The following is a 23,407-nucleotide window of genomic DNA, read 5'->3' on the forward strand; positions in this document are numbered from 1 at the left end:
TTCCCCAGCCTGGAGCTGCTGACCTAATCAGTGACTCCAGTGTGCCTACTGATCCCTGGTGACAGCAGGGCACATGATCCAGGTGTCACCCCCTGACATCCAGAACTCCAGAATAGCTGCACTCCAGCACCCCTGTCCTGCAGTGCTGGCCAGGGGCACTTGGCCTCGAGGAGGTGCTGGAGCTTCTGCAGGATCAGCACTCACTGCTGCAGCTGCTTGGAAACAACCTGTGGGCAAAGTCAGCCTGTCATAGGAGACATCAGTGCTCTGAAACTTTGAAATAATCCAGCAGGATTCTGTTATTATGATGTGAAAATCCCCTGGGAGTGATCAGACACGAGGTCAGCTTCTCTGAAGGGTTTGTTACTGAGGTTAGCCATTGCAGACATCCTGCTGGAAGCTCGCTGGGGTCGGATGAATGTGACAGAAAAGTTTGGATATTGGTTTAGAGGTGACAAATTTGAAAGGACTTGTTAGATGTATTTTGGAGGTGAGTGGCCTACAGTAAGAACACAAGATAATAATTAACAGGAGTAAAATAAAGTTAATGTACAGAGGGAAAAACTATTGTGTAGCATAATGAGGAAGAGAATGCTGGAGTTCTGTGGAACTTGATAATTAAACCCTTGCTGGAGGGGGATCTAGAGAGCCCCCACATCTTTGTACAGGGGATACATGTCTTACAATATTTATTGGAATTCTTCAGAAGTAACATGAGTTACATTTTTTTTTCTGTCTTTAAACAAGAAATAAACTTCTGGCCAGTGGTGCTAGACCTGAGAAAGGTGTCAAAGAAGCACCAATGACAGAGATTTTATGCTTAATTTCCAAGCAGGAGTGTTTATTCTCAGAGGCTTTCCAGCCCATTTGGATGAAGAGCAATCTCTCCAGATGGCCACACTCATTTGTTCAAGGGCTGGAAAGCAAATTCCTGTTCTTGAATGTTTCAGTCATATTGTAGATGAATTAATGAGATTAAAAGTAATGCCTTGTTCAAGTCCTTAATTTCCCTTAAGGGGTTTCTTAGAACACAGAATGAGGTCTGGCTTTCCTGTTCAGCTCTTTGTTGGTTGCTGCCACTGCTGTTACCCTCCTCCTCAAAACAGATGGTGTTGCTTTCCTTCTGTTGAGTCCAATTTGACCACTTTTGTTTATCATACAAACCTCTTGAGGCTTTTATTCAATCTCTCGGGAACTTTAAGTCTGATCCTGCAGTCTTATGCAGTTCATGTATTAAAATTCAGATTAGGAATTGAATACATTTTGCTGTTTCATTTAATTTACCATTAAGCTTTAATTTTACATTTTCCTATTTTGTTCTGGTTGATACAGCTTCCAAACAGGTTTCTCTGCTCTTAAAGCTCATTCAAAATCAGGTTATCTTTAGTTTACCCCCAAAAAAATATTGGCATCAACATAAAAGTATGGTATTTATGTATGAATGCCGTATTTATATCACTTATAAATATAATATATGAAAATATATTGACTTGCAAAATGTATGTGCTTAACCTTAGGCATATTGATTTATTTCTTTTTTTGCTGAGATTTCCAAGTAGAACATACTAACTAGCTTTTGGCTCAGTATGAAATACACACATGTGACATTCAACATTAGAGCTGGGCAAAATACCTGTAGTAAAAGACTTGTTCATTGCTCTAAGGAATGAAAGAATCAGAAGGAAATAGAAAGATAGTGAAATCTTTTGCAAAAAGAAATAACAGGCCCCACTTTTGTGCATGTATACCTGGCTGAGGAATAAATTATCTGCTACAATATAATATCCTTTATTTATGAATTTATGGGACTCCATATGGAAAATAAAAGACAATTACAAATCAACAAGGAGGAATTGTGGGCACAAGAATTTAATGAAAAAGAAATCATTGCAACTTTTGTTGCATTGTTAAATGAACATGAGCAGAACAGTTGTCAAAAAGAAGTTATTCACTCCTAAAGTATTCTTGACTAAATGTTAATAGTTCCTTTCCAATAGGAATCCTGGGAAATTTGTGTATTACTAAGTTGCCTCTGCAGAAATTAGGATGAGATCTGGGAAGTGTTGATATAGAAATATCTAGATGGAAAACAGAACAAGTGCAAGAAGTCTGCTGCTTCTGTGCACAAAGGAGGCTGAGGAGGTTCACAGACACTTGCACTTAAATTCTTATTTAGAAATAGCTTTCTGCTCTTTCTTCATGTGCTTGTCTGTCCAACTATAATTATCCATCCTCTTTTTTCTCCAATTACATGCTGTATAATGTTTAGCAGCTATTCCAAGAAGCAGCTTATTCCTGTGTGACAAGATTTAATTAAACTTCCACTGAAATAATTAGTGAGGGTATCTCAAAAGGCTTTTTAAAATCAATGCAGTACTGAGAAGCAAATAGAGTTAACACTGTCATCAAAGATCAAAGTCACCAAAGAACGTGACTGAAAATTAAACCTCCAACAACAGTGTAATGAAGAAGCATACTGAAGCAGTTGTGATTTTCTGCCTCTTGGGTCCTACCTACAAATTGATTTGACATGGAAAATTTCCCTCAGGAAGCTTAAAAATAGTAAATTTCCATTAATTACATAGCAAAGAATGTTCTTTCTATAATTTATAATCCATTAGGTTGTTGTGTTTTTTGTTTTTTTTTTTAATTTCGTTTTTGTTGCCTCTTGCTCCCTTTATCTGGGTTTTCTGCTTTGCCAGTAGAGACTGGCTGGAGGTTGGTTTGGGTGGTTGTGTTTTCTGTTGCATCATGTAGCCAGAGGCACAGAAAAGGAGCTGAACAGAGTAAAGTGCCCAAGGCCTGTGATTCCTTGGGCACACCAGGAATCCCAGGCTGCAGACACATGCTTGAGGATCTCAGAGCTCTGGACTCCTTCAATCAGGACACTCTTATCCCTCTGTGGGGAGCAATTTGTATGATGAAGCAAATCCTCCCTCTGCCAATGTGAATTAGGGGTTGGTTGATTTTGCAGGAGGTAGATGAAGGTGCCTTACTCAGCAGCACAGGGTGCACTGCAGTTCCTGCCCTGGCTCCCACCCAGTGCTCAGCTGCTCTGGGAGGCTGCTGGCCACGCTCAGCATCTGCAGAGCTGCAGGAACCAGTGGGGCACAGTTTGCTCTCCCCTTGCTCTGGCAGGAGAGGTTGCTCTAGTGAAGGTAACTGCAGAAGGAAATGCTCAAAAACCTTCTCTTCTAGTTTGCAATATGGGCATTTTTTTTTTCCTTGGGCATTGACATTTTATGGCTCCCTCTGTCATTTTTAGGCACCATAATGCACAGTGAGCTTCTGGAGTTCACAGCTGTACAACACCACCTAAGCCATCAACTTGGCAAGATTTTAAACTGGCCTTTTATACACGTGCAGGATTCTTCAGAGCCGCAGCATGAAGTGTGGAAAAGATGAATTTGGCAAACAGCACAAACACCATAGCCTCAGGTCAGCAGGCAGTGGTTCATGAGGGAACACTTCCCTGCAGCAGGTGGGGAAGGAGAGCTCTGCCCCATCCCTGTGGGACCCCAGGGCAAGGCTGCAGCCTGGGCCAGCCTGCAGGAGCACCCCCATGCTGTGACCTCCTCCTCCCTCCAGCAGTTTGTTATTGTGCCAACAGCTGGGACAGCCGCTGAATTTCTGTAGTATTTCTGTCTGAATCCCTCTGATTTACACTGCCTGATGGTAAGGAGTGCATCCCTGGGTAGAGATGTGATAAAAATATCAAGAGCTCCAAGAGAGAAGGGGTTTAGTGGGTATGTGCTATATGTCACAGGTTTGTCATCGCTTCTGAGCTGTGCTGTGCTTGGGTTGAACTGTGAAAAGCTGAATAATTTATTCAGAAAGTTATGCTAACTCAGTATGGCAGTGAAACACTGAAGATTAATAAATAATTAATAAAAACATTTATTCTGCAGCCACGTCCTTGTGTGAGTCAGTCAAACCTTACTGAATATGTCGAGCATTCAAATGCAGTTTTCTGTGTCTGCAGGATCAGGATTCCTTCAGTATTTCTGTTCTGCAGAAAAATAATTCCTTTAAAGCCTCCTTAAGAATTTCAACTAAATAATTAAAATCAGGAATAATAAGCTATGTTTTTGATACATGGATAGGTATTTAGGTATGTGGGTTTCTATATCTGTAGGTATATAAATAAATAGAATTGAGGCCAGTCTGTAAGCAGTAGGAGAAAGCTGGGACTAAGTACAGTGAAGTACAGTCCAAGTAGAAGTGGTAGAAAGTTACTGCAATCTAATAATATTTTTCCCCAGTGACTTAGCACCTTCAGAGCAAGTCAGTGCTGGAAAATGGCTAAAAGGCTGGGTTTGGCTTTTGGTTTTGAAATGGGCATGAAACTGCAAAAACTTCAGCTTAAGAATTGAAGTTGTAGTGACGTGTTGTTAATGTGCAGTGTTATATGTTATAGTTACTTTTCACACCCTGCTAAATGCCTTTGACAAGGACAAACATCTTTTATAATAAAGGATAGTAAAGGGAAGGCTTGAACCTCTTAAATTATCATTTATATCATGATATTCCAGTGATTACATTTTGAGGGGCTCTGTCTTCAATATATGTACAAGGGTAAATCAAAGCATTGACTGATGAGATGAGTATTCAGCACAACTCCCATGCAACATGGGACTGACAGTGGAGAAAAGAATTGCTCATTTTTTGAAGGTAAAAACCTGATCCTGTTGTAAAGCCTTACCTGCTGAGAATCCTCATCCACATTCATAAATTTCATTGTATTCAAGCAAGGGAGGCCTGTGGTGCGTTCTCTTTGAGAAATGAGATGTACTTTTAAAATAGACACTTTAAATATACTTCTGAACTAACCCTACGTAATATACCTTATGTCTATATGTCTATGGCACCACAATAAATTATTATTTTAAATATACAATCAGGTCTTTAGATATTTTTACTTCTGTCTACTTAGAATGATTATTTTATGGTCATCTGCAGTCTCATGCAGAAAAATAACCCTGGTGCTTTGCAATTTATTTTTTTCCTAGGTTCTCTGCTGAAATGTTTAGGTATAGGGTCTAAAATGGGTCTTCTGACAGTAATAATTAGACAGGATGAGACCACAGAGGAGAGGAGAGGAGACTTGGTATTTACAAAATAATGAAAATGATACCTGTCTAAGTAAGGATGGGAAAAGGATTTAAAGAAAATTTGTCTTCTCACTTCCTAATTTCTCAAATATTGTGGGAGAATGTGGCAGTCACCCCTGTAATCAAACTTGATTGATGTACAGATAGCCACAGTGTAGTGCTCATTCATTACATATATATAACAAAAACATTTTCTTAAATGCCCCTTGGATAATTAAATAAGTATCTTTGCCAAAGCAGGCTTTGAGATAATGTCCTGGGAGGCTATCATCAATTCCAGCAGCCATAATCATCATCCCAGAGAATGGAAATACACTTAATCAGCAAACCATGCTACTCTGTGAATGAGCAAGGGAGGTGGCCTGCAGGCCTTTTATCAGGCTGGATGAATAAATAAATGTTTCCAGTGAACTTGTCCCTTTAGTGCTGAGAGTTGAGGATTGCTCACGGAGCCAAGGAATGCTGAGGTTTGTGGATGGCAACTGTGTGCAGTGCTTGGAGTCAGCTTGGTTTCCCTGGGTGATGCTGCTCAGTAAATGAATATTCTTATTTAAGGGTGATCTTAAGGCAGTTACAGCTCCATGAGGAAGCACTGGAAATATTGCACTTGTGTTAAAGTGTAAGAGTGGTTTCAACTGGGTGAGCCACAGTGCTGGGCTGGAGCACCCAGGACATCCCATTTGCTGCAGCTGGTTGTCTGCAAATTTTGGAACATTTGAACCTAAATCTCTGGGTGATTTTATTTTCTTGTTCTTTATATTTTTTTTTTCCTCTTTCAAGCTCTTGCTCTCAATACTGATGTTGGTATCTGTCAATTTAATTTCTTTGCTGCAAATACCTTGCATAATAGCTTACCATAGCGTAAATGTAATGATTTGTTACATTTTTACACTGCCAGAAGTTTACCTGTCTGGGACCACAAGTCTGATATTGCTTATTAAACCAGTGTCTTCATGACATAAAGCAAAGAAGCACTAAAAATGCAAGAGCTCAGTTGCTCCAGGCAAGAGATAATGGTGCACACACAGTGGGAGGGAAAGGTCTCCCAGGGAACGCTGAGGCAGCTCAGGTCACTGAAGGCAGAATAAGCATTCCAGCTTACAGTGCTTCTGACAGGAACATGCCTGAGAGTGTCTCAAATTCACATCTGGTTTGCCAACTGTTAAAGTGTGGGATACAGTGTGGGATGCCTGAAGGGAAGGAGATGCAAACCAGAACAACCTCTGACCACAATACAGCAGGATTTGGGATTTTTGCATAAAGTGCTCAGGTTGGACACGTCACACAGCATATGTCTAGGCAGACTGTGGCTGATGAAAGAGCCTGTGCATGTTAGAGATGAGCGAGTTAAGTTTTAAAAAATAGAGACTGAGACGTGAGCAGACGAAGACAAGGCATGATCAGTGTATATCTTCTTCCAAAAAGTTAGCTGTAGGGAAAATATAAATCGTGGTGGGTAAGTCTGAGATGACATAAGGCTGTTGTCAGTCACCTGGTGAGGCTGCTCCTAGAACAGCTGCTCTGAAGAGAGCTCCTTCCCTTTGTGTTCCTCTGGAGCAAATCTTTGCACATGCTCTTGATGGCTGCTCTGTAGAGGTTTCTTCTGAGCCCATCTGCCACTGGCAGAGATAGATGGTGGGGAGACTGTGGGGGAGGTGGCAGCACTGTTTTAGCAAGCAAAACTTAAAACCATTTTATTTTGATTAATAAAATGTGTGTCTTTATGAATAATGGAACAAAGAGAGAGACTGACTATCTTTCTGCTAATTCAATCATTCCTTTTTCCTCTCCCCCAGAAGCTTTTAGCTGAAGAGGGGAAAACATCCACAGATGAAAAGTGAAACTTCTCACTATTTGGTGGCCTCCAAAGCAAGCATCTGTAGGCAGAAGATATATAGCCACGGGTACTATTTAATAAGTAAAATTAAACATGAGTCTTTTGATTTAAGGGGCTTTAGAAGAGTTCATAACTCTGGGGAGGTCATCATCCCTGAGCTCTTGATCCATTGCTCTGTTTCCTGTGGGAACCAGCAGAAGGAAGTTTATCCTGATGAGTCTGCTTTGTGAGAAGGTAATCCTTTGCTACCACCTGGAGACAGGTGCAGGAACAAGGGGCATGGGGCATCTAGAGACAGTGTCTAAAAAACTCATTTAAAGAGATGAGCTAACTGTAATGCAGGAAAGGAAAAGCAGGGTGCCTGAGGGACTGGAGTTTGTGTGTATTGGCAGTGTCGTGTAAAAGTGGGAGAGAATGTGCACTTCCAGACTTGGAGAAGCAGATGGGATGGAAAGTGAGATTGTAATTGTTGTCATGTTGTGGGATGTTTAACGTGTGGATGAAATTTTCATGAATTAGTTTATCCTTAGCAGTAAACCTTTTAAAAACACTTTTCTTGGTGAGCCCCATTTCCAGTATGCAATGGAAGTTCCAGAATAAAGTTGAGGGGAAATGCCATGCTGAGCACAGCTAATGTTTGACTGACAGCAGTGATAAAGAGCCAGAAAACACTGTTTATGCATGAAAATTGTCCTTCTGGCTTTAGTTACTTTAAAAAAAGTGTTTTTCAAAATAGCCTAAGAAGTCTCTTTTCCCAGCACTCTATGGAGTTTATGTTGCAGCCTTGCACTGAAGATCCAAACCCATAGAGAAGAGCACGTTATGTGAAATAATTGGAAAATGGAGCTTTGTGAAAATGTCATTTGAAGCAATGTGGAATTGGCTGGTTGCCTTCCATTTGCTTCTAAGTTCTCCAATTGTTTAAATACCACCTTTGTAACAACACTGCCATTCACTTGACAATTTGTCTTTTCATTCCTGATAATATGCATGTCAGATACAAAAATAGCCATTCTACTTGTGATCATCAAACTTCAGCTGAATTTCAGACAAAGAATTTGGCAGATCTCCAGATAAAATATTACCGAGCAGCTCAAGCAGGCATTAGTATTCGTTGCTTACACACTTTGTGCTTTGAAATCTCTATTGCTTCTGGTGTGTTCAAAAATAACAAGCTATTGTTCCCCTAAAACACGATTTGAAGTACATCTGAATGGAATATTGCATTATTTTTGCATGGGGATGTGTCTTGTGGAACAACAAAGACTAAATGTTGCGGTGCAGGGGGGTTTACAGACCACCCCAGCTGCCTGCAGCGGTTTGCAGGGTGCTGGTGTGGCTCCAGTTTGGCCAAGAGCCAGGGAGGCTGTCCTGGCTCAGTTTGGAAAGGAGGGCTGGGGCTGGCACATCTGTTTCCCTGGCTAGAGCTGTGCCTGTGCAGGACCCAGCTGTGCGTGTCACTGAGGGGAGAAGCGCGAGGCTGCGCTCTGTCTCCAGAGTGAAAACCTGGCCATCCACTGACGCCATGGAAAAGTTCTTACCTCAGTCTCATCCCAGGCTGTGGCCAGAGGAGTGAGCTCTGTTCACATAAATCAGTTTGTCTAAAAGCATGTGCTCCTAGCCAAGCACGCACCTGTCTTGCGGCTCTGATGGGATGAGTTGTGTGCTTAAGTTACTCAGGCACTGGAGAGGTTGGAAATCTGGTACTTGGAATTTCAGTCTTTTGCTCTTTTAAGACACTCTTGGTTTCTCTGTCTTTAAATTCTTTAAAATGTAATTCCTGATTGACGATTAAATGATTTAATGAAATTAGAGCAATATCCATTTTGGATAAATAGAATGCAGCAAAACTCTCTGGGTAAAGTTTAGGAAAGCTGTGTTGGATACCATAAACTGAAATTAATCCTGACTATGAGCCCAGTGAACAGAGCTGCAGAAATAGTCCTAGAACTTCACTACTTATTTTCCAAAAGCTCTAGAATACACTGGCTTCTTAATCACTCTGAATGTAATTAGCTGTAAAATATAAATGTACCTCATTTCTGATCATTAATCTATACTCAAATTATGAGATATTTTAAAGCTGCACATTTGAAGGATTAGAGAGCAGAAGAAAACAGCATTGTTTCTTTATCTTTAAGCCACATGCAAACTGTGGCATCCAAGGACTGTCTTTTTGATAAGCTCAATATGGCTTATCTCCCAATAGAAGTATACATTGTTCTTCCCTTCAAATGTATTCTGGGATTCAGATTACTTTCAGCTGTTCCCTTTCTCCCCTTCTCAGTCTCTTTGTTTTGTTTTTAACATGCAGAGAAAATGGTTTGCTTCAAAATATGTATCTTTTCATAACATAACTTCCAGGAGTGGATGGGGAAAGATGTATATGCTTGGCTGGGCTAATGAGAAAATGACTCAGTCTGTGTGTCTAACATCTCATATCACATAAAGTGCTTGACAAAGAAAAATGGATTTTGCTTTAAATACTCAGAGCTGCCACAATAACTGATCATATTTTGTAGATTACAATGGGCTTAAAGCAGCAATAAACCACGAGCCTCACTGCCTGTCCTCTCAGAAGTTTATAAATACCAAATGCAGCTCAGTAACAAATCCTTGATTTGCATTTACGTAAAACATATTTTGGTGAAATTAACCTTAATTAGAAGAGGAGAGCAGGAATGCAAGACTATAACTTATCACCCCTCCCAGGAGGATATTTCCAAGTCACTGGGATACAGTATGAGCAAGTGCCTGCTTCAAATGTTACCCTTCAATTCACTGAAAGTGATGGGAGAAACTGCTGCAGCTGTGAAAACACAGGATATTCTGCCCAGCATTTGACACTTGGGCTAAAATTTCACACCCAGACCTGTAATATGCTATCACAGGTTGCATTAGAGACCATCACTGCCATCTTTATTGGTATTCCATTTTAATGGAATCATCATGATGAGCAGATTTCCAATAAAACCATGTATTTTGGTTGTCCATAGTTCCTCTTGTTCCCCCCGCTCATGAGAGGATGTGTTAGGTGAATTTAGTTTCTCCTCTGTGTGGTCAGACTCTGCTCCTTATCCAACCCATCATAAATGATGTAATACCATCAGGAAAGTGCAATTCCATGCTCTGTTATTTAGCATTCAGGTGCTACTGATGGAACACTTGGTGCACTAAACCACTGACACTGCCTAACTAAAACTTAATGAAAGTGGAAATTTTCTAAGCCTGGAAAATGGGAGAGAAAATCAGTATCTCCAGAAATTTCCAAGTTGCTTTTCTTCCTCAGTAAGGATTTTTTAATGCTCCAGCATATTTTATGGCTGTTTTATGGTTGGAAAATAATTTATTTCTAGGGCAAATTTCATATGGTTATTTCTTGATCATGATACATCTATTGTGTGCAATGCAAATGCATACATTTCCAGATATATACATATGTCCATTTATGATCTTAGCTTTAATTTGGTGGTCTTCTTTCTTGTACAATTTTTCATGAGAAAATGGCTATAGCATGACCTGAATTTTTAACATTAAATTGCTTTTTATACTGATCTGGTTTTACCAAGGTAAAAGCTGAAACAGTGTTTATATAAATAGAAATTTGACTGGCATAATTTTGTTACCCTCTTAATAAGTAATTTAAAATGTATGAAATAATCTATTTTTGTAAAACACTGTAGGGATTTACAGTGCAGTTATACTAATGTTAGTGAACTAACTACAATTTATACTGACTTGTGAAACCTACTTCTTGTTTATTCTACAGAAAAAAAATATTGGCAAAAAATTCTTGTTTTAAATTGGTAAAAGAATTATCAGTTTTGTATTTTCAGTTTATTCAAATAAGCTCAGATTGCTATGATTATCTGTATGTGAATGTGACAGGTGAGAGGGATTTACTGCATTCTTTTAAAAGTTAGATGTTACTGATCTCCTTAGGTGTAACTTGTTAAAGACATTGTTCATTGCTGTAGTTTTACTCCTCTATTGCTTACTCTGTAAGTTAACTTACCAAAACCATCTGTGAGTTTAGAACTTAGTAAATTAAGAGCAAAATAGAAAAGAATGGTTGATGAGAGAGCAAATAGTTTGGCATGTACAGAACATGGATTTAGCTAATAACTCCTGTAATGCTGAGGTTTGGATTTAGTGACATTTAAAATAATGATCCAGACATTTCTGAACATTTACATTTTGCCACCTCTGAGGGCGTACAGGGGATTTGACTTCTGCAGTGGTATTTTTATGTAAAAAAAAAAAAGAATTGGTAGTATTATGTTGAAGTTTTTTTAAAAAGGCAGCAAATTCTTGGTATCAATTTTCAGTGGAGATCCTGCTTGTGATTTCAGTGTTCCAGTCTTTCAAGCCTTGCACATTTTTATGGTATCTTCAATGCACATTAAAGAATACAGGTAACTTTTGGCATAGGTTATAATTTTTATGTACTCTTAATTTCCTGTGCAGGAAAGAAAGTGATAAAATTATGCCTTGAAAATGGGGAGGTCAGGTAAAGACTGGAGAAGAATTTAGGCTGGGTTAGTGGCCTTAGTGTTTGACCCAGAATAGTATTTTAACAACACTCAGCATCCAGCTCTCCATCTTCTTCACTGATGGCTCAAAACCAACACCAGGCTGAGCATACATAAAACAGATCTTTTTTTTGGTGTCACATTCCTGTACTGAACACCCCTTTCTCCAGACCTGGCAGCAGAGCTCATTCACTCACAGTCAGTCCCCATCACACGTCCCTGATGTCCCACAGTCCCTGAAGAGCACCACTGAGTTAAATGCAGGACTTGTGTACAAAAAAGGAGGAGAAGCTTCTTACAGCAAAATTCCCCTATCCCACACCCCTCACTTGCAGCAGCACCCTGGGCAGAAAGCAGGACAGAGGGGACAAGGGACCTGCCTGTGCTGCTCAGACTGTCACAGCCCTGGCAGCCACATTGTGTGGCCACGTTATGAGCACTTGGCAGCTCTGTGAATGAAATGTTAGTGCACTCCTTTGTGCTGGGAAGCTGGTTTGCCTACAGCTGCATGTCTTTAAATACCATTAACTGAAATTAATTAGGTAGCTGCTCCTTAATTCTTTTGACTGTAATCCTGTATCACGAGAGCACCATATTCAATCTGGCAGAAGCTGCTCACAGGAGAGGCCCAGACCTAAATTAGCATCTAATCTAAATTAGCTTTAACCACTTGAAAGTCTGGCTCATCTAGACTGGGTTAAAGTCATTAGCGGTGAACTCTGAGAGTGCCGTGCTTCACCTCTGCTGCAAACATCTCCAGAAAGGTTAAACCTGTGTTTCTTCCATGCTAATCATTTGTAACTGAATGCTACAGTTTTGTTGATGTAATTTAGAAAGGCAGGAGTACTTGGGACTCCTGAAACAGTGAGAATTGAAATTTCATCTGTCCAGGATTCAGGGAGTGTGTGTGCTTTCACCAGAGTGAACCCAGGCTCACTGGTGACCTCTGTTCAATTGCTGTAATTGGTGAATGGAATAAGGTGATAATTTCCATTTAGTAATAGGTGATTCTGCTGTTAAAACATAAAATACATAGGAGAAATTTTGTTTGGAGAGAATTTTCTCCTTTACTTGTGGTTAAAGTCATATAGTAGAACAGCACACACTCTGTGCACTAATGCTTAGATGTAAATACCAATTTTAGGAGCAAAAGAAATCATTCAAATCAACCTCACATCCATCTGTGATTATAGCAGACCATACTTAGAAGAAGTGGGGCCAGAACAAATAAACCCTTCATAAACAGAAGTATTCCTCTGAGTGAAATAACTGTACTGAGGTCAAAAGGTCTACTTTCATATGTAGTGATTATTTATATAGTTATGGCTTTATGCTTCAGCTTGCAAAAATTTACATTGCTTATTACTTATAAAGAACATTGTACTGCTGAAAAAGTTGTTAGTCTGGTGATACTTAGCTCTAAATATGACTTGAAGTAGGGTAGGTTTATTATTTAAATAGCTTTCAGCTGTGAATCCTTGAGATGTCTCAGTGCGTGAACTATTGGCATTTTGCCATTTTTCATCATGATCAATGGGCTGATTTGCAAGGCAAGAATCCTGCATCCCTCCCAGCACATGGCAATGTGTACTGTGCCTTTGGATATGGAAATATGCCTTACAACAGATGGACAAATATTATCACTAGGCAACTGCATGAAGACAAAATAATCCTTCTACAAAATTGCCCATGGAGCTGTATGCCATCAGAGGATGCATTTTGTGTGTGTTTGTGTGCTAGGGAAAATCAACTTTTTGTTTGGTTTGTTGTCCTGTAGCAGTGATGTTTTGGTGGTCCATGCCACTGCTTTGTGGCTGGTGGAAGAAATATTGTAGTGATAACTATGAAAAGGTGATTTATTTTTTTCCTCCCCCCTTACCTGGATGTTTTTAGTTGTGCCATATCTTCCTGAACAGATGACAGATGTTTCCACAGGTGCAGCAAGTGTAATGCACGAGGACAGGGTTTATAACCAGGGTGTACTGGGTGGTTCTCCTGTGTGCATGGTGACTCCTCACCTCACCTCCCTGTGCCTGCCCTTGCACTGTGGCAGTGCTGCAATTCAGCCTGATTCTGGTTGCAGGAGGAGCTCTGCTTGCTGCAGGTGAACTATTCAGAGAAACAAACACCAAATGTAGCAACTGGCAGGAAGAAAATTTGGAGTTTTGTCCAGGCTGTTTGTTGCTGTTATGTTTTGTATTGTGGTCACATCAGAGATCCTCTTTCTGAATTCAGGGCTTCCTGTTGCCTGGCATTGTGCAGCCACAGAAGGGTCTGATCATTGCCCTGATGGTTCTGTTGGGTAGATAGATGAGAAATACAGAGGCTTGAAAAAAGGGAAAGCAATGATTTTCATCATACAGGTTAGTAATAACAGCCCAAGAAGAGTGGGATTTAATAAGGTGCCATTGGAAGCTGGACCCAGACAGTACCACAGACCTTTTGTATCCTGTTCCAGAACCTGGAGCAAGATAAACCTCTGCCAGGGCCTGAGCGGGGTACAGAAATACAGCGTTGCTTAGGAACTGGATTCCTCCTGGTTTCCCTTATTTGTTTGTCCTTGATAGCACAAAAACTAGTGAGTGGCCTTTGCAGAGAATGATGTTACCATTATCTCTGAGGTTTCTATTACCATCAGTGCTGCCATAGAAATAAGACTTTCCACTTCTACAATGTTTATTTTAATTACTTTTCACAGATTTTGTGTGAATCAGGTATTAAATATTATGACTCAAATTTGAGAACATAGATGGGTAAATTGCACAGAGAAGAGGTTCTTATTAAGGCTGCTTTCAGATGAGGTCCTTACTCCTACCTGATCACAGTAAAAGTGGGGTAGTGTTGTGCACCAGGCCCAAATAATCAAGATGGGAACAGGCTTCTCTTTTTCAAGACCTCTTAGGAGAAAGTTAGTACTGCCTATAAGTGTTCTGCAATTCAATGTTTAATGCTGCTTTTCTTTTATATATTCCTATCTTATCAAATGTTGGCCTCATCTATCCGCAGGCTAAATGCTTGTGAAGAATTTTGATCCTTTATATCAAAAAACTATTTATACATTCATTTATTTACTGCTGATTCTTACAGGTTTTATGGTGCTTTAGATGTGTACTGAGACAACAACAAAACTCACAGACATTTCAGCATGACTTGTGATTAAGGTCTGAGTGATTTAACTCAAAAATTACTCAGGTGTGGTTTATGGGCTGATTGTAGTTCTCAGTCTTTAACCATGAGTTAAATGCTTTTTTTGTTGCTCCATTCCCAACTTGTAGAAAACGATTGCTATCAGTTGCATTCAAGTGTGGATTTCTTAAGAAGTCCTAATAAATTAGATTAAATAAATAGATAAATTGATTAAATAAATAAATTAGAATTGCTTTTTCTGAAAATTTAGAAGTTAATATTACCTCAGGAAAATGTAGAGGTTAATATTACCATGATCACTGGACCTTGGAAGTTTTCCATCTGTCTTCATCACACCTGGCTCCTCACCTGTCACTGTGGCTCTGCTGTGGTTTTTAATCCCTTGGGAATAAATAGCTGGTACGTGTTCCCTAAGATTGTTGTTCCTGCATGTTCCATCATGTCAGCCTCCTCCCCTCTTCTTGGATCTTTTATTTTTTCAATAATTTTAAAGCTAAAGCTCTCTCTAGCATGTTTAGGGGGGCAGCACCTTTTTTGACAGTTTTTCATTTGAACCAGAATTGTTCTCTTTTGTGCACAGGATTTCTGCAGTCTCCTGCTTCAGACTGATTGTATCATTACAGATACTTTCATTTGCTGGACATAACCCTTATTCTCCTACTCTATTTAAATGTTCTTCTTTCTGAAGGCAGAAGTGTCCAAATCCATCCTTAGTGTCTGCAAAAAATACCTATCTTTTGTTCATAAATTTTTGAAAATCTCCCTCAAATTATTTTTCCTGAGAGATGTGTGCTCCTGTCCAGATGCATTTAGAGTCCACTCACCTGATTGAAAGAAATTGAGGAAAAAATGTGGTTTGTTTTTAATTTTTTTTTTCTTTTTATTTTTACAGGCAGGTAATGTCCTTTGCAGGTGTGTTCCCAACAGGTGAGTGTGTCCTGGCAGTTCAGGAAGGGCAGTCCCTGAGCTCTGTGTCCAGCTCCAAGGTGTCACTGGGCTCAGGAAGGCTGTCAGCTCCAGGACTGTGTGGGTTCCTCCTCCCTTGCTCTCCTGTCCAGCTCCAAAGCCTCCAGGTCAGACCCTGGCTCTGCCACATCAGTGAGGTGTTCCCCTGCTGGCAGCAGCTCTGCAGTGACCTGGATCAGTCAGGGAAGGGAACTGAGGACAAACCACTTCACAAGAGGCATTCCTGAATGGGAATCTCTTTTAGAAGGAAAAGTCAGAGATCAGAGTAGCCAAATGAAAACAGCAGAGGGCTCCCAGGGCTTGTGTCCATCGTGGGAGTGTGCAGCTGGGCTGGGCACCTGGAGCTTTGAAGGCTTTGGGTGGTTTTGCCTTGGTTCAGGAGAAAACAGCCAAGCCTGTAAAAGCTGTGTGTAAGGAGCTGTGCAGGTCCCTGCTGCTCCCAGAGAGCAACAAACTGTGTGGTGGCCAGAGTGTGACAAATGAAAAGGTTCTTGAAATGATGTGGAGCTAAAAAGGAATTAATTTCTCCAAATGAGTAGCAGAGCAAGGGAAGAGGCAAACACTATTAGAGAGGATGGGGTGAGAGGGAGGAGGAGAGGAGCAGTTTCCAGGCAGCTGTGGGTAATCCTCAGTGTGAGTGAATGACAGACAGGTTTGGCTTTCATGGCTGGTGGCGCTGGGCTTGCTGAGAGTGGAGAGAGATTGCAGCTATATTGAAAACTTCTTTCATAACTGAGAAAGCAAAAATACCAGGTAATAGTCACTGATATCCTTTCTTTCATACACCCAAGTTTGGAGTAAAAACTCGTAGCAACAGCAGGAAAGACTTTTAATACATTGTAGGCAGGGAGAATATGTTCTATCAAAGGGATGGACTACCAGCTGTGCCAGCAGCAAAGTGCAAGAAATGACATTTTTATTACTGCAGCACTGTACACAGCATTGCTGAATTTGGTATATATGAGCAGTTTGGAAGAGAGTTAGCTGGGATGAACTTTGGTTGGCTTAAAGGACTTGAGTATATTTGTGCTTTTTTCATTAGGCCCATCTCAGAGTAGAAAACATTACTGCAAAAGGGTGGCTGCAAGAGGAAATGCACTAGTGGTGGTGTAAGGGTTAGGGGAATTCTGTAATTTTAACATTTAACAATTGTAGTTAATTTCTTTCACATATTAAAATCTGCTCTCTTGTGTTCTCTTTAAGGCTGCTAATCTAGCTTGCCAAATGCAAAAAAGTCTTTTCTAAACTATCCTATCCAAACCAAATAGTACTTTCTTTTTTAATATGCATATTAGTCATTGAGCTCCATATAAATATATATAAACTTTTATTAATATAGTGATTTAATGTGAGGAAACTATGAACATTCAGAGTAGATTTTTTTTTAAGAAATACACAATTTTAAGGAGCAGCAATTACTAGTTTTTCATTCTTTTTTTATGCTAGTACAGAAATTTTTAGAGTTACACATGGCTTTTAGCAAGCTCTGTTTGTCATTTCTGAAGATATGGATCAGCTACTCAATTTACTTATATTCTTACTCAAGATATCTTTTTTTGGTTTTGTTGTTCATAATCACTTGAAAATATCTGATTAAAATAAAATGCTTTTTTAAATTTTGGCAGATCATTATTTAAAAATAATAGTGAATTTGATATAATGAAGGAAGTGTGCTATGGAGGAGGTAAGGGAAAAAACCAAACCAGTATTGGGAACAAATAGTTCAATATTATGATGCCAAGAGGAGCTGTGCTTCTCCACAGCTTGCTTCTGAAGCAGCTCCAACCCCTTCATATGCTGCTAATATCTCTGTTTCAGTGGGGTCTTAGTGGGCTTTGGGCTCCCTATGCCCCCAGCTCCAAAATCCTGGAGGTGATCAGTGAGTCCCTGGCTTCTCCAAAACCTCCAGATCCCTAGTGGGAACATCCCTGGCTGCTGCCCACAGGTTCTTCCATCAGCAGGAAAATGAGATGGGTAAGAACAGCAAGTCACTTTGGCTTGCACTGCTTGCACACTGGTGGCACATCCACTCCCTGCCTTGGCAAACCACTCCTCACTCACAGCCACAGCTCCTCTTGGTACCAGTTCATATCTCTTAAATATCAAAATTCTCCAAATGCATCAGCTGTGATTGTAAAAATTGCAGTTCTGCTTTAGAGATGAGTAAGCAGAAGCAGAGGTAAGAGGAAATGTGAACTAAAACTGGTGTTTGTGGTTCCAGGTGTGCTGTTACTGCTCTGTTACACAGCCCCTCAGTCTCTAACTCAGGCCTTGCCTTTTGCACCCATTCAACAGTTGCTAACTAAAGCTTCAAAAATACCCTTTATTTTCTTCTGAATAAGTATTAGAGAATCTTCATCTGTAACATCAGTATTCTGTTTCCTACTATATAAGTTTATACTATGTTATTGGAGGAGTGTCATCTTTCTCATGGCCTCCAGAACGATCAGGCACTGAAAGGATGCAGTTGGGTCACTAAAAAGTAAATGAGCCTGTGTATGTGAATGTGACATCTCACACAGACAGAAACTTTGCATCTCCTCTGAACTTAATTCACTCCTCTCTGCCTTTCTGGGCTGTGGGCTCTGAGATAATTTGGCAGCTGTTTGCCATAGTAATAAATTTGGAAATAATTCAGTGAGCTCTAGTAGGAAGCCAAGGCTTCTGACAATTGCCTGAGGCTTCTGCAATCCTCTGGTGCTACAAATCATCACGACCTTGTGATGCCACCCTGACTCCGGAGTGCCAGAGAGAAGGAGCGCCCGACGCGCTGTGGCAGGGACGAGACATCAACCCCTGTCTGTGCCTCCCTCTTTCTGCTGCCACCTAATTGTTTGGGGAATTGGGAGAACCATAAATAAGAGAGATTAAATTCTGCTGCCAAGACAGAAGTTTGGCTTTAAAAAAATCATGAGTTCCAGAACAGTTATGCTCATGTGCAAGATGGCTGTGTAATTCTGGGACAGATAATCATAATTCATAGATAATTTGGAGCTTGTGACTGCTTGTAAATCCTGATTTAAGGTGCTGAAGTTGTTCTTTTGGTGTGGCTTTGTTTGGGGTGGATGAGTGTTTCCACAACACCTGTTGTAAAATAATGTTTCCATGATAGCTGCTGTTCTCACTTATTTTTTGAGATTACATTTGCACAGGCATGTCTGCTGATGTGTCTGTTCCTGAGTCAACTGAGCTCTCAGGGGATAAGTACCCATTGCAATTATAAACATTTAAATGCTTTTCTAAGTGTAAAATATTTACATATTCTGATAGCATGAGGAATTAGTGTTTCCTTGATATGACTTTCCTTGTGTTTCCTTGATATGAATTTCTGAAATGTTTTGACTCTGTTGTTTACACATTACCCATTATTGTAGATTTTTTTTTTCAGTATTTTTGTGCAAATGCTGCAAACAATAAGAAGACTTAAAGCCCAGAAAGTTATTTAAGTTAATGGTAATATTTTTAAGTTAAGCTTTTAGTTAACATTAATATTAACATTATCAAGTAAAAATATGTTTTTTTGGCACTGAGGATCCTGATGGGCAGATGAGTGTTCTTCTGTTCATTCTGTGATCTTTTAAAATGTTGATTTAAAAGAGTTATGCCTCTTGCCATGATCATATGTGCCCATTTGGTGACACAGTTCCATTAGAGTGGCATTCAGCTGACCAGGGTACCTGTCACACCCATCACCCACACAACTCCCTTGCTGCATCCCTTCCTCTGCCTGGCTCCCCTTTGAGATCCCCTGTCCTCAAAACCTGGGGGGCAGCTTCTGTAAAGCAAAACTGGGTTGAGCCACTGATCAAACTAAAACATGCTACTCATTTTTTCTGTACAAAGAACAGACGTGGAGTAAATGGTGAAAAAAGAAACAAGACATCTCCTAGAAATGAACAAAGGTGGATTTTCAATGGTGTCTTGCATGAATGTAGATCCTGACCTTTACATGTTTGTTATTGATTAGGCTGTAAATTAAGACAGTGGTCTCTGAAAGCAAGTGTAATGCTCTGTGTTGGGGAGTGCTTTTTTAGAGGATAAAATAAACCTTCAGAGATTTGAGGCTGTTGTTTTCTAAATTTTGAGTGGAAAGCTGAATGCTTGCTACTCTGTTTGTATTTCAGGTAAAAGCCCTGTTTTCACCTCCCACTCCTGTTTCCCAGGATTAGTCTCCGTCTCTTTTATTGAATCCTGCTTTATAATGTCAAAACTTATTTTTTTTTGTTAGAAAAATGAAAACCAGTTATGTTCACTGACATACCTACCCATATCAGTTGCCTGCCTCACCCCACTTTAATTTGAATAGCTTCCCATTTGATCTCATAAGCCTCTCATTCTACAAGCATTTATTTTGTTTCATGGAGTGGCTTGGTTGCACTCACTTGGTTCAGCTGCAGGAAGTGCTGAGAATGCTTGTAAGTCATGGTGGGATTTGGCCTTTATTAAATATACAGAAATGATTACCTTGTTAGGTGCTAGTCTGTTACAAAATCTTTTGTAGTCCTTGTAGGAAATCCCAGTTCTTCATAATTTTTTTTTTTTTTCCAGCGTGTTCCTCCTTTTCTTGTCCCCCCCGATTTTGCCAGGAGCACTGCATGGCTGAGAATGGAAAGCAATCTAAGAAGTCTGAATTGTTGGATAAATTACAGTAGAATTAGTTTGGCCATTTCCTTTGAAGACACAAAATGCTATTAAATAGATATTAAATAATTTCCTCGTACCTCAGCATGCACCTGAGAACACAGATGTTTGTATCCTTTTGGTGGCAAGTGTTAGATAAACCCAGAACTGATTTCCTGTCCATTCTGCATCTCAGCATGTAGCTTTGACAGTGACCACCCAATCCCCAGATTTAGAAATGTTTCTCAAGATTACTTATTTAAGGGTGAAATTATGTAGCATTTATTTGGACTATCTAATAATATGCAAATTATTTTTTAAGTCCATAGAATATTTAGTAATTTTATTTATGCAGATTTTTCACAATAAAAAAAAAGCATTTCTGCTTTCATGGGATGAAGGTTAAAATCTTTGCTGGGTTAACTACATTGTTTTTGAGTTGTTCTGGGAAAAAAAGGCCATTTATAGTCTGCATTGTTTTTGAGTTAGATGTTTCTTCATTGAAACTCTTGAGATTTCTAGTGATAAAAAGCATTTGTCATTCAGTGCATGATCAGTGACATGTGTGAAATGTGTTTGTTTATTTATTACGTAAAGATTTTCAAAGCTGCACTAGAAAACCAACATTTTTCTCACTATTTGCATTTATAGAAGCAGTAAAAATCCTGAGATGCAGGTTAGCTTAAATTCTGAGCACATCAAAAATATAGAATTGCAAAATTTACACAAAAACTTTATTACTAGAATTTCAGTAAACTTGGTAAAGTCTTTGTGCATTGAGTGGCTCAAAATTACACTTGGCCACATACTGGGCCTATAATATCAAAATTTAGTTCAGATTGATCAAAGCCTTTGTAATTTCTTAGATAAAGTTGGTTTCAACTGCAGGTTTACAAGAAAACCTTTACTCAAAGCACTTTCAGGGATTGTTACTACATTTTTTACAGCCTTTTGCTATAGCCTCTGTACTTGGGTGCTTGATTGCTCCTGGAGTGAATATTGGCTTTCTGCTGAGACAGACATGGCAAGCTGATGTGTTTTGTTTAATGTTTAAAAGCTGCTCAGGCAGTCTGGGTTCACATCCACCTCGGGACAGAAGGGAGAGAACAGAAAAGCAAGATGGGAAGAAGAAAAGAATCCAGAAATAAAAGCATTTGTAAAAAGAGTTCTTGTTCAATAAATTCAAATCTGTCTCTGAATAATAGAAAAGCAGATTTTGAAAAGCTTCTAAATTGTTCTCTGAACCGAGGTCAAGGAAGAAAATAATGCCATTCACAGTAGAACACGGATCAATAAGAAATCCAAATAGGATGGTGCTTTTTATTGCAGTTATGTTTGACAGCATGAGTCGATGTGGAGATGAAGACCCTCTCAGTTTAGAAGCCTGATTTTTTCTGTATAAATAAGAGAGAGATGTGCTTCCCACAGGCCATTCCTGTCAAAGATAAATGCCTGAAGTTATGTAGCTTCTCTAAGTTAAAATGTTTTGTTTGATTCTGCATCTTAGCATGACAACACACCCTTGAAAACTTGTGACACTTTACTGTTAGTATCACAGGCCAAAACCAGAATTTTTTTTCCAGATGTGTTTTTTTCCCAAGATGTGGTTAGAGCCTTAGCAGCAGAAATTACAGTAGCCAGCACAGCTATATCCCCCTTGGTCCTGATTTACAAAGTCTATTAGTCCCAGTTAACGTGTCTCTATAAGTGCAAAGGTAATTGTGGTCTAACTTTTGAAATGGAAGAGTCTTCTGGCACATGTGAGTTACTGTGAGCAGTTGCTAAGACAACTTTTGGGTTTCTTTGAGCTCATCCTGCTCTGGGTTTAGTCTTCCTTGACTTCTTCCCTCTCTTCCACTGAACACTGACCAGGCTGTCCTTCTACCATGCCTCCTTCTCTTCTAAGAGATCCTTCCCTCTGTTCAGCCTTTCCCTCTGGTTCATTTTCCCACTGTGTTACCGTGAGGCACCTACTTGAAAATTTTCCATGTTGCCACTTCCACACAAGCTCATCACACCATCAAATGCCTCAAAATATTTTTGCTGGGAAAAAAACATGGGACACTTGGCATTAAACCACTAAGCTTTCATAAAGCAGTGTGTTTCTTCATGCCTCAATCTGTTTGGTCTTAACATTTTTTTCATATTTTAATTGAAAGTTATTGGGAAGAAAGAAAAGTATTCATTTTTTAGCTTTATCCTGTTTTATAGAGTACCTGCCAGACTGTGATATCTGCCATGCCTGGAGGTCTCTCACTTGTTAAATATTAAGAACTTGCAAGGGTTTGAAAGCAAAAAATGAGTAGCTCAGTTTTTATGTCTCCCTCCTCCAACTGGCCCAGCTTTAATTTCAGGTTATTAAAATTCAGTCATAGTAACGCTAAATATGGTTAATTCTGTAGGAATTTAGATTAAGTGTTTTGAGCCTGCAGACCAAGTTAGATTAAATAATACTGCCTTGTGCTAATAAATTTTTGTCTTCCAGGATTCTACCCACAAAGATATTACATTAGAAAATTGAGGCAGTTGCTAGGGTTTCAAGCATATAAATTTGGAAGTATTCTAACTTTGAAAGATGTCAAAAAATAAGCCTGAAATGATTCTCTGTGTTCTATTCTCATCAAATTAATTCAGTTTTAGAAGCTGCATCTGTAGAGTTTCATTAGCATTACTTCCAAACCCAGTTACCACCCCGCTTTCCGGTTGTTGAGTGATGGAATTATTGAATTCCTCACTGGATGAGGCTCTCTGGAGCCCTGAGGATAACATTCTGAGACAGTTTATTGCTCTGATAGAATTTGTGTGGATTACTTACTATCACAAGACTGTTTCTGTGGTATTTATATATATGTTTACAGCATCTCATATAAGTTTACACACAAGAACAGGATAGTACAGGTCATGTATGAAGGGATTTCAGTTGTTACTCTGCTAAAGCTCTATGCTCCTTCTGTATCATTTTAGCAAATTGGCTAATAAAATGTTAAATTAGCTGTTTGGTGTTTCCACTGTCTTCAAGGTGGCTGAAACTTGGATACAGTCTGTATTTAATATAAACTTTCTCTTCTTCATCACCTTAGACTGACTCTCCAATGTGTTAATTCTTCTCAATTATGATTTTTGATATAATAAAAACAGCTTACATAGCAGAGAGAGCCTTAATTGCACATTAAACTTCCTTCTTTGCTGAGCTA

At 39.5% G+C, this 23,407-nt stretch overlaps 1 protein-coding gene across 6 annotated transcripts in view; it reads left to right on the forward strand.

Moving 5' to 3' along the window:
- Positions 1–23,407, forward strand: part of LOC111935982 (uncharacterized) — a 188,028-nt gene that overhangs the window by 105,950 nt on the left and 58,671 nt on the right. Inside the window, exons 1-5 of one of the 6 annotated variants that reach the window (XM_086854854.1) lie at positions 13,362–13,584; positions 13,716–13,843; positions 13,939–14,058; positions 14,896–15,026; positions 15,520–15,554. The exons of 1 other annotated variant lie outside the window; for it this stretch is intronic. In XM_086854854.1, the coding sequence (XP_086710980.1) occupies positions 13,826–13,843; positions 13,939–14,058; positions 14,896–15,026; positions 15,520–15,554 (304 nt within the window). In that variant the 5' untranslated portion in view covers positions 13,362–13,584; positions 13,716–13,825. Of the gene's footprint in view, positions 1–12,181; positions 12,245–13,361; positions 13,585–13,715; positions 13,844–13,938; positions 14,059–14,567; positions 14,642–14,895; positions 15,027–15,519; positions 17,210–20,141; positions 23,207–23,407 lie in introns of those variants that run through there. 4 more of the 6 variants (XM_086854855.1, XR_015277451.1, XR_015277441.1 and 1 more) reach the window with 4 other exon arrangements.

Source organism: Cyanistes caeruleus, chromosome 17 (assembly GCF_971803275.1).
Source record: "Cyanistes caeruleus chromosome 17, bCyaCae1.hap1.1, whole genome shotgun sequence".
NCBI lineage: Eukaryota > Metazoa > Chordata > Aves > Passeriformes > Paridae > Cyanistes > Cyanistes caeruleus.